At 37.2% G+C, this 19,605-nt stretch overlaps 1 protein-coding gene and 1 pseudogene across 2 annotated transcripts; one reads left to right on the top strand and one right to left on the bottom strand.

Annotated features, from left to right (window-relative positions):
* Positions 1 to 3,334: 3,334 nt before the first annotated feature.
* LOC113322410 lies at positions 3,335 to 7,536 on the top strand (annotated as a pseudogene).
* LOC113322406 (ABC transporter C family member 10-like) lies at positions 7,504 to 12,643 on the bottom strand. Of its 2 annotated transcripts, XM_026570487.1 has the most exons (11): positions 11,209 to 12,643; positions 10,788 to 11,108; positions 10,615 to 10,701; positions 9,879 to 10,466; positions 9,628 to 9,792; positions 9,250 to 9,544; positions 8,951 to 9,165; positions 8,559 to 8,864; positions 8,380 to 8,443; positions 8,053 to 8,292; positions 7,504 to 7,962 (listed from the first exon to the last, which is right to left on the bottom strand). In XM_026570487.1, exons 1-11 carry the CDS (start codon positions 12,592 to 12,594, stop codon positions 7,853 to 7,855), a joined length of 3,777 nt encoding a protein of 1,258 aa, XP_026426272.1. In that variant the 5' UTR covers positions 12,595 to 12,643; the 3' UTR covers positions 7,504 to 7,852. The 2 variants fall into 2 exon arrangements, with proteins under 2 accessions (XP_026426272.1, XP_026426271.1); XM_026570486.1 differs by having other exon boundaries at positions 8,951 to 9,544.
* Between the last annotated feature and the right edge of the window lie 6,962 nt (positions 12,644 to 19,605).

Raw genomic sequence — 19,605 nt, 5'->3', positions numbered from 1 at the left:
AATTAATTTTAGTTCTTATAATTTTGTATCGTTGTCATGTTTCTGTTTGGAAATAACATGTACGGTGTACAAAATCAATCATATCATAGTGGTAACCAATTTAACACTAGTCAATATGGTTTTCAATCTCAGTACTATGATAATTACCAACCATACCAGAGGTACAATCAAAACCAAATTTTTGGCCATGATCAATCCACAGTAAAACATTTTGGTTATTCTCATGCATATCAACAACCTTGTGAAGGGTATGTAAGTGAGCAACCACGTATATGAGGATGGTTATACATTTGATCAATTGTGTTTTTAGTAATGTGCAAATGTGAGAGAGTTTGGACTCAAAACTTATGATACTGAATTAAGACCTACTCATTTTTATCATGTTCTTTTGCACACATTCCAAAAGAAGAGATACGATTAAGAGATTCTATCGTGAGTAATGGCGGAAAACATATATATATATATATATATATATATATATATATATATATATATATCAGGAAAAAAAATTAAACAATATAATCAGTTAGAAGAAGATGGAGCATCAGAAAATACTCTTGACAAGGTCATACGAACGGAACTTCAACGTCGTTAGGATATTTAAGATTATAAGGTTGACGAAGACTCTGATGAATATCAACAAATTTTGGAAATTCCTTGTACTAATGATAAACTTACTCCAACTCCGGATCATTATAACGACCACTCGCCTATTCAAAAGGAGGAGAATGGATATGAACATCTTCGTTGTTATAAATGGTGTAACGTACTCGAACGAAGATTTTAGGATTTGTACTAATGAACTAGACTTTGTGGGAGAGGATTCCGATTCTGATGATGAAAGTGTTGTACAAATGGTGATTGAAAATGAAACCAAACTGACCGATTTCGTGGAAGACCCAATTGAGCTAGCCAAGGATTATAATTATGCTGAGATTTTAATCAAAACGGAAACTGAAGAAGAATGGTTAAATAGATTGATAGAGGACCATGATATACATGAGGAAAACAATTCATTGCAATTCTTTAAGAATAACGAGGATCCTGTAATACACGAGATTGTGGAAGGTTTCTCTAATCCTATGCATATTTCTAAATCTTTTGATCCACATCACTTATGATTAGAGTTGTGTGCTTCCAAAGTTTTAACGAATTATTTTGTTTCTAAGTATCCACCACTTGATGTGTTTGATTCCAGCATTGTGTAGGTTCACAATGAGGAAACTTTTGAAGTTCACGTGATCTATGTTGCTATCCAATTCCGAGTGTATAAATGACTAAGTGTGGGGGAAACTTGTATAATATAACAACTTCAATATTAATATATTATGTTAATTATTGTGTGAAGTTGTTACTAAAATCACATATTATTTTCTGATTGGACTACCAGATTTCCAGATTGTTGGTATATAGACGATAACAAGAAGGTCAGGCTGAGGACGTTAAACATGGGAGGCAACCCATCAGCTTTGTATTTCTATCTCTATCTTTTGTTTTTATTATTTTTCATATCATATTTTTGATTTCCCACCTTAATATTACTTCGGATGAATCACTTACATTAAGAACAATGTAAAATTTAAGTGTGGGAAAGTATTTTGCATACAAAGTTGTTAGTCTTTTTAAGTAGAATTTTTTCAAAATTTTTGTACAGATTTGTATAAAACATCCAACTTGTAGAGATTTTAGAGTCAGTAGTATACTTATAGCTTTCCTAGACCTAGCTTCTCTGAGATAAGCTCCCATTTTTCTAAAATAGTAGTCTTTGTAATACTCATGCACCATGAATCGGCTCAGCAAATAAAAGTAAATAATTTGAATTAGAATACGCTATGAGTTAAATAGTTATTGACTAACGAAAAGAGTTAAAGAGTTATGAATTACAGTGACGATCTTCCATATGATTTCTTTGGATTGATTGGGGACAACTCTCCAATCCCTGAATGTTAACGGAAGTTTCCGAACAAGCAACCCTAGCACGCTGGCCAGTTGAAAAAAATGATCACCAATCGGCTGTTCATTTGTGTTGAAGGGAACTGTTTACTTCGGATCAACGGAATCTAACTTCAAAGCATGTATCTTTGTTGGGCCAAGTGGAACATACCTTCTTTTCTTCGCTTCTTTTCCTTCTTCACCTTCCTCATTATCAGAAGTATAATCATTCTCCAATTCAGGCTCATCATAATTACGATTATCATTATCCAACTCTTTTTCCACATTTTCTGGATTAGAGTTGTCCTCTTCCACATCTATACGGGCCCGTAGACTTTCCTCTTCCTCTTGCAAATCTGCAACCGTGTCGTTTGGATTCCTAAGTTGAACATTCAGACATGGGCCTGTGCTGCTTGTGTCCAGTTTTCGCTTTACTTTCTTTTTCCCCACTTCATAATTTCAGTATCTCCTTTAGAGATTTTATATTGAGACTTTGTAGTTGTTAAATGTGAAGGTTGAGCACTTTCAGATTGCTCTAACACATTCTTCTTCTTAGTCGCTTGTCTCTTTGTAGTTGGTGACGACAACTTAGCACTTTTAGGTTGTCGACGACGCTTTGGAGTTATTGTTGCACATTTAGTTGGAGAAACTGCAGCACTTGGTTATGTTACCTTCTTATTCATTGGTGTTTGCCTTACTTGCGTTGTATTTGGAGATGGTTCAGCATTGTCTTCTGTTAACTTCATACAGTCCGAGAATTGGTGGAGGATGGGTTCTTGCAGGTTCATCATATTGCAAGTGAACAGCAGTTGGCAGATTTATTCACAAAGGGTATTTGCTATCTAATCTTCTCCAAGTTGCTGGCAAAGTTACTTGGCTCTAGCTCCTCTGGTGTAGCTAGTACTTCTACAACTCAGTTTGTGTAGTTGTTCTTTGTGTTTTCTTTCAAAAACTTGGTTTTTCTTTATTTTTTGTTTTTCAAGCTTTACTAATTAGTCAGTATCAGCTTGAGGGGTATGTTAGAATAATCAGGTCAAGTCTGTTTGAGTAAAGTCTTACTGTCACACATTTCTCTGTCACGTGTGTACTTATTATACAGTTTCTGTATATACCCTACAATAACTACGGTCTGTTCATGACATTACGATTCTATGAAAATAAAACTTTCTTTCTAAATAATTTTCACAAATCTTATGATCATTTTCATCTTCACAAGATGCATATCAATTAGTTTAATCTTGATTTGTTTTTCCTTTTTATTTTTCAAAGTAAAAAAAGTTACTAATTAAATAAAAGAGCAGCACATCATGACATGACATCTCCACCTCCACTATGCAATATATTATTCATTATGGTAAGCATTATTAGCTCAGTTGAATTCTTAGGTTCGGATTATAGATGGGGTACGGATATATTTGATAAAAACACCTCCACCTAACATTATTCTCCTATGAGTTCTCGTTTTCTATCCGAAATCAAAATCATCAAGAAATCCTTATGATTCCAGATAATCATGTTCTCCAATCCAAAAGTACCTACAACTATTCTCTTAATCACTTGTAGTATTTCCCTTACCTTTTCCCTACTCCTATTCTTCTTCTCCCCATGTTTACAAAATTACACTACCCATCATCATCACTACCTCTACACTTCACTCTCAGACAACTCATCCATTTCAAACAACCTTCAAATCCTAACTACTAGGCCTCACATAGCTGGTTCATTACAAAACGCCGATGCGGCTTCTTACGTTCTCTCTGCTTTCAATTCCTACTCCCCTTATATAAATTCCCACATCGTATCTTACCACGTATCCTTAACGTACCCACATCACGTACACTGACGTTGATACGTCCACACCCCAACCCACCAACATATTTCAATCTCGCCCCACAAAATTACTCCAATAACCCCTATGCTCACGAGGTGGCACCCACGTTCCACGCATACGCCAAGTCCGGTACTGCAGTTGGATGCGTCGTCTATGCGAATTATGGGAGCGTCGGGGATTTTGAAACGCTGAGACGGATGGGTGTCGGAGTGTTGGGTACGGTTGTGTTGGCGAGGTATGGGAGGATTTACCGTGGGGATATTATAAGCAACGCTTACGAGGAAGGAGCATTGGGAGTTTTGCTGTATACAGATAGGAAAGATTACGTCGATCTCAAGAATTTTCCAGATGACAAGTGGATGCCGCCAAGTGGGGTCCAGGTTGGTACAGTATACAGAGGGGCCGGTGACCCATCAACACCAGGATGGGCTAGTACAGATTCTTCCTGTGAGAGATTATCGACGGATGAGATTGAACGAGGAGGTGAAGTTCCTTTGATTCCATCTTTACCTATATCAGCTGATGACGGTGAGTTAATCCTAAGGTCGCTGGATGGGCAAGTGGCAAATGATGATTGGCAAGGTGATTCTTCTGCTCCAGTTTATAGAGTTGGTCCTGGCCCTGGGATTTTAAACCTCACTTATAATGTAAGTACGAGTAAATAAAAACTTTACTTGAACTCATTTTTCGTAGAAACGTGTAGCTTTCTGACAAGAACATATCACCAGAAGGCTAAATTTAAATTCATTGTTCGTTTAGATTTTATAAGAAATTTGGCGCCGAAACTATGAGATAATGTGAGAATGACCAAATCAATATATCCTTTCCCATTGATAATAAGATGTTACTTGTTATAACTTATTTGTGGCTTCACGGTAGTAGACTGGTAGTATCCTTTTTCAGGTTGAATTTGATTTTTTTGTTATATGGCAGGGAAATTATGTTATTAGCAAAATAGAGAATGTAATTGCTGTCATTGAAGGGGTTGAAGAGCCTGATAGGTAATGTACGTAACAAACTTCATCATCTGTACTTTGTATTCGAAATGATGCCTCTTCGATCGTGGCCGAGTAGTACTGCACTTGAGCTTAATTTGACATACTAGAAACAGTGTATAATGGTATAATATATATACATTTTGACGAATTTCCGTGTTTTTTTTTGGGCGACTTTCTTGCAGATTTGTGATTTTGGGTAATAACCGAGATGCATGGACCTTCGGGGGAGTGGATCCTAACAGTGGAACTGCAGTACTACTAGACGTAATTTTGATTTTTCTTTGATTGGTTTGCTGTAATTTTGTATTAATTGGAAAGAATATGTACTAGTCTTAAGGCCTATCATTAAGAAGGAAATAAAATGTCATTTACATACAGGTTGCTCGAAGACTTGGTAAATTGCAAAAGAATGGATGGAGACCAAGGCGAACGATTATGTTGTGCAATTGGGATGCTGAGGAGTATGGCTTGGTCTGTCACTCTAACGATCTCCAACTTTGATTTCAACAAATGTTTCTTCAACTTTTCGCATGCATGCATGGGAAATAATATTGATCTTCTTGCAGATAGGTTCAACTGAATGGGTTGAAGAGAACAGGGAAATGCTAGCATCAAGAGCTGTTGCATACTTGAATATTGGCACTGCTGTCTCCGGACCAGGATTTCATGCTTCCACAACTCCTCAGCTTGATGGGCTACTCAAACAAGTCGCTCAACAGGTAATTGCAGCCTATGTTGTAAAAGGCGTGCGCCTTTGGCGCTTAATCCCCAAAGGCCCACTAGGCATAGTACCAGCGCCTAGCAAAAAAGAGCGTCAAGGCGAGATGATATGACCCAAAAAAAAAAAATTAATTTTTTCTGGGCGCCTAGGGAGCGCTTAAGCCCTAGGCCAGGCCAGGCGATGGGCTTGGCGCCTCACCTAGCGCCTTTTACAACATAGATTGCAGCTAGACATCCATACTGCTGGGCAATTTTACAGAAATAGTAGTAAATTGAGTCCTCAAAGAAAGAATTTGGTCCAAGAAATAAGTAATTTGTCCCTCTTTTTTAAGGTTCAAAACCCGGATAATTCCTCGCAAACCATATATGATTCATGGAGTGGTTCCAAAGGCATCCCTACTGTAAGGCTGCTCTAAACGATTGACTGGTTTCTGTATGACTAATTTCATTTTGGGTAATCGAAATATCTTGCCGAATTATGAACTTGCTTAAGAATGAATCAGTCAGTCCCAATGTTTTCGATCTTTTTGAAGTTTGGGAGGTTAGGAGGTGGAGGGTCTGATTACACAGCGTTTGTTCAACATGTTGGAGTCTCTACCATTGACATGTCCTTTGGAGGAGGTATTTTTTCACTCCTCTTTTCTCGTATTGTTTAAACCATTCGGATTGAGAGATAAAACGGCAAGTTTTAGGTGGAATCCAGCTAGTACTAGTTTCGATCAATTCATAAGCTGTTGCATGCGTTGCATCTTGGCCTACAAACTTGTAATTATGTCTTTTGGAATTTTCTTACAACGGAAAATGCTTCAAATGTACGTATAGGGTACCCTGTCTACCACTCTATGTATGATGACTTCACGTGGATGAGTGAATTTGGGGATCCTATGTTCAAAAGACATGTAGCTGGTATGTATGCCATTCGGCTTGTAGATCGATGTTACTTCCTTTCTGGATGCATTTTCTGTTCACTTAAACTTGCTTTGAATAACTCGCATTTTTCACTCAGCTGCTAGCATTTGGGGACTAGTTGCTCTTCGTCTTGCCGATGATGAGTTGTTACCTTTTAATTATATGTTCTATGCAAATGAACTGCAGGTATAATATATATCTACATTCATAACCATTGTCACATTAAGGAAAGAATCCGCTTCATATCTTTTATTTCGCACTATCGATCATCAACCAATTTATTTTCTATGGCAGGCAAGCACAAGGGATCTAGAAGAGAGAATCTAGGGCAAGAGTGTGAGCTTCCAACCATTGTACAGATCAATCCAAGAGCTTAAAAAAGCAGCTATTAAAATTGATAAACAGAAAAAGGTACTCATTTGAATTCACAAAAAGTCTTTTATTAAGAGAATATCCAACTTAATTATACATACCAGAACAAATTTTAGGTGTTGGAAGACAGGAAAGGTTGGGCATCGTTGTTGCCAAGAGATCCTTTGAAAGCAAGAGAGTTGAATGATCGATTAATGATGGCAGAACGAGCATTCACTGACAGAGACGGTCTCCCTGGGAGGCCATGGTACAAGCATTTGGTATCCATGTCGTGTCTCATTTTTTTAACAACAAATTTTCAAACTCACGGTTCTTGTTAGTATAATTTTTCTCATTTTGCTTTTTTCTTGTCGGGTTTGATCGATTTTTCACAGATTTATGGACCGTCAAAGTACAATGATTATGGATCCAAATCGTTTCTTGGGGTAGATGATGCTATTGAAAAGGCAAAGACCTTGAACACTTTGGAATCATGGCGCCTGGTGCAACATGAAATTTGGAGAGCCTCTAGAGCCATAACACATGCATCATTAGTCCTCAACGGAAAACTAACATGATCCATGGTGTAAACTCCCTTTGTAGTATATACTTGCTTTAGCCATTATTGACCTATTTTTCAACCATCGCTATTCCAATTTGACCTATTTTTCGGTTAAAATGAAAAAAATTATAAATAACTCTTCTCCAGAAGCGGAGGGAGTATGTCATTATTGTTCCACAGATGCTTAGTTTTTTCAGCTCTAAATAAACTTGCTTTAGCCATTATTGCATCAACTGTATGTACAATCTGCAACGACTAAATATTAGTGTACTTGATGGCTATGTTGTAAAAGGCGAGCGCCTTTAGAACTTAAGCGCCAAGGGCGCACTAAGCGCGGGGTTGGCGCCCTGGAAAAAAAAGGCGTCCAGGCGCCAAAGTAAGCCTGCAAGATGAGTTTTCTTATTTTTCAGCCGCGCGCTAGGCGCTAGGCTTGGCGCCTCGCCTCGCCTAGCGCTTAATACAACATAGCTTGATGGATCAAGTTAACTTAATTTTTTCGAGCATCACACGTGTTTCATATATTATTAGTAGTCAGTAACTAAGATCTTATTATGAATCTGCAGAGTTGATGTGTGACCAGTATTCCTTTACAAGCTCACCAAACAACGATCCCTCTTCGTTCATCAATTTCGTTGGTTCATCATATTCCACTATCTTTCCTGCAGATATAAAGACAACATTACCTTCTGTCAGACTAAATAACAACACAAGAACTAGAATGAAGTTCTATGAGTATGTATAAAACTCACCGTCACTTATTGCAAGAACCATTGTGCTATCCATCACGGTGGGTATCCTATGAGCTACTGTAATAACTGTACAACTCTCGAACTCAGTACGTATAGTTCTTTGAAGTATAGAATCTGTCGCATTGTCAATTGAAGCAGTAGCTTCATCAAGCACCAATATCTGACTTCTCCTCAAAAGAGCTCTGCCCAAGCAAAATAGTTGCCGTTGTCCCATGCTCCAGTTTACACCATCCTGTTCGACTGCGATATCAAAAGTTACATATAAGAGAAATGTTCAGGGGTAGTGTAAAGAAAGTGTAGAAAATATACGTACTGACAATTTCGTACCTAGACTAGACAACCCTTCTTTTTTCTCTTGCACGGTATCTCGAAGCTGACATTTCTCGAGAACCTTAACACATTTATGAAATATGAGAAGTTTAGCGACGTAGCGTGCTGATCCTAAAATGTGCAATTTTTCTAGGAACTAATAGGAAATAACAACAAAAAGATAACAGCAAACATACCTCCCAAATTTCCTGATCACTATGTTGAGACAGGGGATCCAAATTATATCTCACCGTTCCCTTGAAGAGAGTAGGATCTTGAGGTATAATCCCCAACCGTGTTCTTAAATCATGCAGTCCAATCATTGAGATGTCAATGCCGTCTATGACAATTTTTCCTCCGGATGGTTCTACTATACGAAATAAAGCACTTATTAGAGTTGTCTTCCCACTGCCAGTTCTGCCAACAATTCCAATCTTGTGTCCTCCTTCAAATGTGCAAGTAATCCCCTGAAGAACAAGTGGAGTATCCGCCCTATAACGTATCTGCTTAAATCATCAAATTTCTTAGAATATTAATCTTCTTTAAACAAGACTTCTATAAAGTTCTATACAAACTTCGCATATTTTACCTTTAAATCGTGGATCTCAACTCTCCCCAAAGCAGGCCAACTTGGTACGGGCCGATTTCCTTCTATGACTTCAGGAGCTTCACTAGGGACGTTCATGTACTGGCTTAGCCTTTCCACTGAAATGATATTATTTGCTAATATACACTGGATTTGAGTTGAGAATACAAGAGTCATATTCAACGAGAGACCATATGACAACGCCATTCCGACAAACCCTGCCATATCATAAGATTGGTAATCATAAGGTCCGTTAGTCAATCCAAAAGAACATGAATTGTAGAGTTCCATTCTATGCTTACCTGAACTGAAAGTTCCCTGAGGAAGCAAAACCAGTAGCAGAGCTGAGGAACAAAGAACAATGACTGACAGTGTTTCCAAACGTTGGATGAACCACTCATTTGCGGAATAAATGTGAAAAGAAGGACTAGCATTTTTGTCAATGAGCTCAAGATTTCGAAGAAAGAATCGTTCTTCATTTTGAAAAGCTCTAATTGTCATTGCTCCTGCTATGGACTCCCCAAGATGATTTGCTACCATAGACTTGGTTGTTCCATTAATTCGCATGAACTCTTTTGCAGAAGCGGAATAGTATCCCTGTTGAGCGAAAGTACATTTTCCAACTCATCCACTAATTTTCTATAAAATTACTTATGAAGAACAACTTCAATGTACTTTACCTGTAAGTATATCACCGAGAATGCAATCGGTATGCAAACAAACACGACTTGCCAGGTAATGACGGTCAGTACTCCAAGAGTAATATAAGTATTAGCAGTAACCACGATAGCAAATATTAAGTTGAATGCGATATCGAGGTCTACTATACTTAGATCGGAAGAGACCTATAACAAATGTTAGGCTTGGTTAATTCTCTCAAACAAAATCCATGATCCATTTACTGTAGTAATAAGTGAGTGCATGAACTTACCCGGCTTAGTAATCTTCCCAGAGGAGTCGACTCATAAAAAGATATCGGTGCATGGAAAAGAGAATTCAGTAATTGAGAGAATAAAGACTTTGATGACTGCATGCTCAAAGCAACCGTAGAAAGACTTCTAACAAGTAAAAAGAATATCAAGGTGCATCCAATCGCAAAGTACACTACTACTAGTCGCAGTTTGCTGACATTAGAGTTCTGAAGGTTTGAAGCCATCCAATAGTTTTGTAGTACTTGGCCGGCAAAAAAAAAGAGTTGCGGAAGTGTTGCTAAAAATAAATAAAAGAAGCCTGTCTTTTGATTCAGATATTGTAGGTACGGCTTCCAGCCGGTGTTTCCAGTTTCTTTTTCTTCTTTCTTAATCAACTGATGTCCTGCTGATTCTTGAATCCCATTTTCTTGATATATTTTACCGGTGTCTTTGGCGGAGATTGCATTTCTTTGGGGAGTATCAACCTTACCGAGCCTTTCATTTCCAGCTGTATCTTTATGTGCATTGACAAGGTCATAAAATACTGAACTTGAAGCTAGTAGCGTATGATATGGAGATGCATGTTGGATTTCACCGTCTGACATCAGCTATCAAGCCAATAAGATGGTAGATCTCATCAAACTTTCAGCCATATATGTACAGAAGCAAGACTTACAAGTCATGCTGATAAAAAAAAGTTCATAACCTTTCGGTCATTAAGCTAGCAGTTTAATGGGATTTTAGTTGCGAACTGACCAGAACATAATCGAATGCTGGAAGAAAATCAACTTGGTGAGTCACAAGTAACACTGTCTTTCCTGAAAGTGCTCCCATAACGTATTCCTGAGAGACCGATCCAGCAAGCATAAAAAAAAAAGAACAAATACTGAGCAAAATAAATTGCAGTGGAAAGAGATTAATGATCTCACGTTAAATAAGCTGGTAGCAGTATGAGCATCAACTGCACTGAATGGATCATCCAAGAGATACATGTCTGCATCCTGATAGAGCGCACGAGCTAGTTGAATACGTTGCTTCTGACCACCACTAAGATTAATTCCTCGTTCTCCTATTTCAGTTAGATCACCGTATGGTAGCATTTCAAGATCCTTAAGCAGTGAGCACTTTTCCAATACATCTTGGTATCTTTTCTTATCCAAGGTGCACCCGAACAAAATATTTTCTTGTATACTTCCTGACTGTATCCATGCCGTTTGAGAAACATAGGCCATTGTTCCGTAAACTTGAATCTGCGGAATGAATTTGGAAATTGGACACCTAAAGTTTTCAACTTATCGTTAATTATATTTAGAATGAAAAAAATGGGGTTTGTGTGTAATAAGAACTTACCGTGCCTTTTATGTACGGTATCTCTCCAAGAATTGCTGCTAAAAGTGTTGATTTACCTGCACCAACCTCTCCACATATAGCCACTTTCTCACCAGGTTTAACCTCTAAATGAATGTTACTCAGAGTGTATTTTGTAGGATTCTCTTCCCATGAGAAATTAGCCGATTCGATGAATATGGAATGCTTAGGTTGCTCTTCATTATTTCCCTTGTGTCTGACCTTCTCACTGTCCAATTCCGGTGTTGCAAGAAACTTTTTGATCCTTTCAAACGAAACTTTTGCTTGAATTACAACTGAAATAACATCAGGAACCGATCTAATAGGGTCTTGCACAATACGTAACGTTGCTATAAACGTGAACACGTTACTAGGAGTCAAAGGAACCTTGAGAAAGTAACAAGCCCAAAAGGTGGCAGCAGCCACCATGACAGGTGATGCCCAGAAGAGGAAACCGTTAGCCGCTTTCTGATACTGCATAGCAAACAACCATTTGCACTCTTCATTTCTCAATTTTTCGATAGCATTTTTGAAATGAATCTCCCAAGCATACAACTTCAAGATTTTCATGTTCATTAAAGCTTCAGACATCGCCTTTAGTCTTCTATCCTGTACCCCCATAAGCTTTCTCTGATACTTGGTTTGAAATTTCGCTGTAGGAATGTTCACTAACACGGTTAGTACTATGACAACCAAAGCTGCAAGCGTCGCAAGACCCACAGCATGAACAAGAACCGCCAAGCCTAGACAAATTTGGAGGACTAGTGCCCATATTTCATGAAACCAGTAAGGAAATTCACCAATTCTATATGCATCAACCGTGACGTAACTAATTATCTCGCTTGATGAATTTGTTGTTTTAGCAGAACTAGAAAGTTTCAATTGCTTCTTATAAATAGCTGCTGATAGTAATGATCTTATCCGAATACCCGTTATTCTACTAAGAAAAAACCATTGCCGCTGCGATAACGATTCTAACAATTTGGAGAACAACAATAGTATAGCTAAACAATAACCTTCATGTTTAAAATCCTCTATACCTTCTGCAACTTTAATGAAAGCACCAAGAAACAATGGACCAGAAGATAGAGTGATTACCTTGACTAGTGCGCATAAACCCGATATGGCGATTTCTTTCCAATAACAATGAACAATCGCCCACAAAATTGATTGCGGTTGCTGCAATTGTTGTTGTTGTTGCATAAATAGCATGTAACAAGTGCTTGCTCTATCTGAATTCCTTAACATGGGTATATCATCATCTTCAAGATTTTTTTGTTTTCCTTTCTTTATCAATGGATTTAACCACCAAAATGATACTCTACTAAGTAAACCAGCTTTAGCAAAAGGTGTTTCCATCTTAGAATCACTCATAGTCTCTATTTTCATTTAGAACGCTCAAAAAACAGAGGAAAAACAGAGTAAAGAGACCACTCTGTCTTTACCTCTCTTTATTCCCTCAATAAAACAACTTGTCAAACATCTTATATGGGCTACCAACTAAGAACACACCCTAGTTGAATACAGTCTACTTGTTTTGACTAACGAACTCAGAGACTATATATTCAGCGGCAGAGTTAGGATTGAAAATTGGAAGGGGCTAAAACAAAAAAGAGACCGTATGATGGCAAAAGATAAGGAATAAAGCAAATTTAAAAAATTGTTTTATGTAAATTAAAATATATATACATAGGCTTTGGAAGTCATTTGACACCATAGACCCTTTCCTAGATTAGGATTTCTTGTGTTTCCTACAAATCTTTCTTATAGAAGGTGGTTGTACGCTTTCCAAGGTCATATGTGTGGTCTAAGGTGTTTTGATGGGTTCGGTCTTAATGTGAACCAAGTTTTTCTGTTGAAAGAACTATTTCAGTCAAGTTTGTAAACTACGTGCTGTTTCAATGTGAACCTTATCTTATTGAAAATCGTCAAAGATAGAGTTTGAGAACTCTTGCAATTCTAGTGCATATGAGATGATCAACTTGCTAAAGATCATGCAAGTATGTAGCCCCATCAATGATTGAATTACATGGTCCCATACAAATAATGAACGTCAAAACATTTAGCGAGAGCAGTTTTACGCCATCCGGGAAAAAAAAAATCGGACATAGTTTTTTTTTTTTTTTTTTTTTTTTTGGAGAACGTGATATATTCTAGGTTGTTAATGTTATCAATCATTGTTTTGTTAGATTTCAAATTAATTACTTGCACAACATTTGTTTCTGTTTATTAAAATTTGAAATGTTATACTAAAAAAATTAAAAAATTTATTGCTCAACTTTTGGACACCACCAATTGAGCTTATCATATGCTTAGTGATTTTAACCACAAATATATATATTCATTCATATTCCCACTAAAGACTGATTAATTAGCTCTTATGATATTGTATTTCAACTGGCACATATTAAAGTCACTTTGGAAGTCTTGGACAGAATAATTATCAAAGATTACTCATTTCACTTAAAGAATGTTATCTTATTAGGTTGTGATTATGTTAATTGAAGTCTCTTGCCTTTTCTTGCTTTCCATTTTTTTTAGCATTAGTGAGTGAAGTGAATCTATCTATAACCAAAACCACACAAATATCTAAAAGATTATTTTGAAGTTCCCATAAAACTAACCATGCTGGTTCCTTTTTGGGTCCAAATAATACCAAGTTTTTCTTCTGGTTTGGAGCGTCGGCAAGTTTGCTCAGATCCTGTGATCCCTATTAGAACCAGGAGGCTAAAGTTAGGATCCCATAAAATAAAACTCTGATAAGTCAAGAGAAACTAATTTGCTGACGAGCCAAAAAAAATCATGGTTGCTAATAGGATTGCAGTTTATTAAGAAATCTTAATTATTCTAACACAAATACAAATAAAAAATCATAACTTAATTAACAAAAACAAAAATCATTAATCAAAACTCAATTTCTTTTTCAATTTCCATGAAAATCAAAACTAAATCCTAATCAATCACAAACAACAATTGAATTCTAATTTCTTTTTGGGTTTTGCAAAACAAAAAATAATAATTCAAGTGATGGAGTTAAATCCCTTTAAACCATTCCTTTTAAGTGGTACTCTACAATGATTTACCTCTAAATCTTTAAAATTCAGTCATTAAATTTTCTGAAAATCCACCCAGAATCGGTTTATAGGTGCACCATATTAATCCGATTGTGGCCTACATCGGTTTTTAATGTGAACCTATATAACCCGATTTTGGCTTGATGTGATGAACATCAACTATAATCGGTTTACACTAATACACCCGATTCTGGTTTCAGGTTTGGAACATCTTGGACCATTTGTAATCCGATTATTGAGTTGAAAATCTCTGTAACTTTTTCTTCGAACAATCGGATTAGATTGTCGTCCATATAAACCGATTCTGTAAAAGCTGTAGCAAACTACCTCCAAAATCGGACTTTATAAACGTAATAGAAGTTTGATTCTGTTAAAATTTCATGAGTCCAAGGTACCCAAAAGAGAAAACCACTTTCATTCATTAAGCTTGGTTCAAGTTTGCAAAATACAAGATCAGAAAGCGACAAAATATATGCATCTGATAGATCAAGTTTTTAATATAAGAAAAATACTCATTCCAACAAATGGAGACCATCGAATTGATCCGGCCCGATGTATTCCTCTCATCGCCTCATGTTGGGATCGTATTTTTTTAGCCACTCCTTGGTGACCTCCGAAACCTCATGAAACCTATCTACCGGTGGTAATGGACAATCATCACGTACTCCAAGACCAATATAATGTATGTTGTTATTGTTGAATAAAATAATTCTCTGATCCTTAAGCGATTCATCCCAAATGGTGTATTTTGGTGCGTATGTATAGCATGATCCCTTACCAAATAGATGAACAACGAAACTACACGTTTCTGCCAAGAGATGACCACATAGAGGCATACGCATCCAATATTGTCGGGTAATTGGTCCATTCCCCTTTGGCCGTTGTACTCTAACAACCATTTTTTCAAAAATCACTTATTTGTCTTGTCTTATTTTTCCTTCCTTCATCATCGATATGTAAATTACTTGTCTTCTTGTAAGCGCAAGGCCATTATCTTTCTAAAGTACTGACATTGGGTTAGGTTCTCATCGTACGCCAAACTTCTATGTCATATTTGTTCCGACGCAACGTGATAACCACAATTGCCATCTGCATCCACGTCGTCGGTAGATAACACATAGGGCTTAACGATTTCAGGAAGTTTCGAGTAATACTCATCGAATATGGTGTAACACGTTCGATAGGGTCTACCTCGTTCATCCCTAGGCGTGCTTCCATCATCAAGAGCATCCCTTATAGTCACCATAGAACCCATTTGTCTTGCTTGTCCCTTCCATGCACGTATCCTTGATACTCGTGTTGTACTCGCTTGACTCTCTTGAGAAGGAACAATTGGATTGTTTGGCGCTTGACTTTCTTGTGAAGGAGCGATTGGATCCTCATGTTGTGAAGGAGCGATTGGATCATTTGAAAGGACCGTATGTGCGCTACTTGTCCCGCTTTCTCCTTTCTTTGGTCGACTCCTTTTCCTCTTAGCCGGTGCCTCTTCATTCTCAATTTGTGAAGGAATGTTTGAAACATTTGTCTTGGCTTGTGCGCTACTTGTCCCGCTTTCCCCCTTCTTTGGTCGACCCCTTTTCTTTGGAACCTGCGCCTCTTCATATTTAGCGTCTTCACGCTCATCTTGAGAAAAGATTCTTTTGTACCGTAACCACAGTGTTTTGGCTCCCTCAGAGCAAGCTTTTCAAGCGTCCATGAGATCCTTCCGTGATATTTATCGCCTCATTCTTGTAATGCATGTGTTGGTAGGTGTAAGCATACACAAATTTTTCCTTGTACGGACCCAACAATTCCTTCAAGCAATAAACCACACATTTCTCGTAATCCTTCTTCCATAGCCCAATAAAACTCTCCAAATAGGATTCGAACTCGGGCACGAACATTTAGTGTACCATTAAATTCCAATGATGTTGAAAAGCCTTCCATAGTAACCCATTCGCTTCATACTCCGGTTTTGTTTTCTTCTTGTCCTCCTCTCGTTATTCCGGAGTTAGGTTTTGAAGACGCTCATCTTCAGTCTTTTCACGAGCGGTACCTTTTTGTGGCTTTGGCTTTTGGATATGACCCCTAAAATTACTTCTAATATTTCATTGTATGTGCCATGTGCAAAGAAAATGCTTAGCGTCCGAAAAAACCACTCCTATGGCATTCATTAGTGCTTGGTCCTTATCAGTTACTATGATCCTCGGAGTTGGATCGCCACGGTATATCTCCTTCAACGTCTCTAGCATCCAAGTAAAACTCACATCATTCTCCCTATCCATAAACCCCCATGCTACCGTGAAAGTTTGTTTTTCGGAAGTATGGAAAGCAATGTTTAACAACGGCGTGTTGTACTTGTTGGTCTAGTACGTACAATCTATTAACAAAATTTGATAGAAGCATTGGACCAACTTGATCAGCTCCGGATGCGCCAAGAAAATACGACCCACTTTGCCTTCCAATACCTGCTTCCTCATTGTGTATCCATGTTGATCGGCTAAGCACTTAGATTGTTCCGTAACCGCTCTTCCATTCATTCCCTCTTCCTAAATGGACAAGTTATTCTTATCATCCTCCTTAATCTTCCTAAGGATGTCACTTGGTTTACACGCTTTCATCGACCTCATCGTTTCCAATTGATGTGGTTTCAACCCACAAACGGTCGCGTGTCCAACAAGAGATTCCAGATCATCATGATTATGACAACCATTCATCACTTTAGAGAGCTTGTATACCTTACCATTGGGTCCCTTGGGTCTATTAACTATAATGTTAAACGGGCAACCATACTTCTTTGATTTAGTAATGTATTCCCTTGTCGTCGTCTTCACATACAGTCTGTCCTTTGCCTAGTGACTTTCTTGTTTTCCACCTCTCTCACAAACAAGTTCCAAACGATCTTGACTTGAATGACGTCCTAAAACTAACACGCATTTGATTTGTATTCCCTTGTCTATAAACCAATGCTTTGCATCATTTATTTCTTTCCATTCCAAATCGGTGAAATAGTGGGCAGAGGTATCATGACGCAGCAGAGATACGGGTTTGGGCTGATCTTCTTTAAACGCCACAACAATCTATAACAAATATCAACAAGTTGAGGATCCAAAATCGGTTTATATGTTACGGTCGAGAAAACCGATTATCAGTAATCGGTTTATATGCGCAACTATGAAGTCTGATTAAGGACTTGACGAAAAAATTTCAAAGTTTACAATCGGTTCATGTCTCGTATCATGTAATCCGATTTTTGTTCACATTTGTCCTGGAACCTTTTTCTCCGAAATCGGATTACATATACACATAAATAAACCGATTGTCAATTTCATGTATTCTATGTGATTATTCAAGTGAAGAAATCGGATTATGCACATCATCAACAAAAACCGATTTTAGTCACGTTCCCATCGCGCCTAAAATTTTACTACAATCGGTTTATGTGGTGACTAACAACAACCGATTAATGTACCCAATTTTGGGATTTTACCCAGAGTCGGTTTATGTAGTGCTACCGAATAAACCGATTATGGGTTAAAGTTTTGAAAAAAATTCCCTTTTTGGGCGATTGAGACATGCAAATACATGTTTGTAGATCGTTACAACTCATACCTGTTTATTAGGAGCATTATCACCTTCTTCTTCCCGACGAAATTGTTTTTGTGCTTGAATAATATCCTCAAGCATTCTTTGGTTGTCATGCTCTTCTTCATTCAATAAATTATCCAATTCGGTAGGATCGAAATCACGATAATCTGGTGTACCCACTTCTTCATCATTACTAGAGTCTTCATCATCACTATAAAGTTTCATTTATGGTAAGAAAATCACAAACCCTAATTTTTTTCTTTTTTCCCTCTAATTCTTCTTTCCCTCCAAAACTTAAAAAAGAAAATGAATTTCTACTCTAATCCTAACACTATAATCAAACTCAAACACTAATTAATTTAACAAATATTACCTTAATTAATCATCACTAACTTAATAAGGGTATATTAGGCATTACTTGTTAATGACCCTATTTTATCATGTATCTATAGGCCCCAATTTAGCCAGGTTAAATCATGGGTTGTTTCGCCACTTTCTTGAGAGTTGATATTAATTCACTATCGACGGAGTTTGGGGAGGCAATTCATGCCTTCAAAATTGCTCAAACGTATGAGTACAACATATTTGGTTTGGATGTGACTCAATAAATAGAGATGTTTTTCTATCTACAAATTTCGCTCATGCCTTCTTCCCTTTGATATTTTCTTCTCTCCTTTTCTCTTTGTGGTTTTGGTTTCATGTTTTCTTCGTTATAGTCTTTAGCCAAGCCATAGTGTTTTTCTTATCCATTGGACCACGAGACCAATGAGTTTTACTTTCCCCTTGGATGAATAAATTCTCTTGGGAGTTTTCAGCCCTAATCTAAAGACTTAAAGGCCTAGTCAAATAAAGTTCCCACGTTGAACGGTGAGGAAACCCTCACTTCTTATTGGTCTAAATATGTCTTTTTTGAATTTTGTGAAACATGCGTTTTGGTGAGGACACTTGACAACGTATGATTGGTTTAAAAAGAATATGAATCCAATTAGAAAAGGCAACCAAATTCAGTTTAGGTGAGGAATATATATGTCAAAAAAAAGAACTCTAATTTGGGGCATACAAAATAATTTGGGGGCATATGTAATAAGACAAAAACAGGGTGGCTAATAGTATTTTTAGGGTAGCCCTTATCCTCGTCTTTTCAAAAATACGAAAATACCTTGATTGATTAGTTTTAAATTAGTGTTAATTTGATTGATTAGTTGTTAATGATTGTAGTTAGTTTAATATTTATTTAGGATAATAATTGACTTTTTAATGAGAGTTAGTGAGTTTTTTTTTTAAAGAAGAAGAAGAAGAAGAAGAAGAAGAAGAAGAAGAAATCTTTGAGATCTTTGTGATTATTGAGAGATGTGTGATCCAAATTCGAGTGAGGAAGGTGAATCTTCATCACGTAAAGCTAAGAAAATACATATCAATTACGACGGAGAACCGGAAATGGCTTATTTGTTGGATTATGAAAATGATTTTACCCAAACTCAACTTTTTTCTCGAGCTCAAAATGATGACTTTATGGAGCCAAATCCCGAAGATGAGTACATGGATGAGGAACCCAATGCTAATAATGCACAGGTATGGTTGTAGACGTTGTTTAATGTCCGTTTTGTAGCTTGATTTCACCAAAAGTTATGATTTTTGCATATAGTTCGGCTCAACAGAGTTAGGTTCGGCAGGTATAATGTATGCCGAACCTTGTTAAATAAGAACAGTTCGGTTTGTGCGATTGAATTTATACGCCAAACTGTCATTCAATTATTTT

This window comes from Papaver somniferum, chromosome 11, assembly GCF_003573695.1.
Source record: "Papaver somniferum cultivar HN1 chromosome 11, ASM357369v1, whole genome shotgun sequence".
In the NCBI taxonomy this organism is placed as follows: Eukaryota; Viridiplantae; Streptophyta; class Magnoliopsida; order Ranunculales; family Papaveraceae; genus Papaver; species Papaver somniferum.
This window is presented reverse-complemented; position numbering and strand designations above follow the sequence as displayed.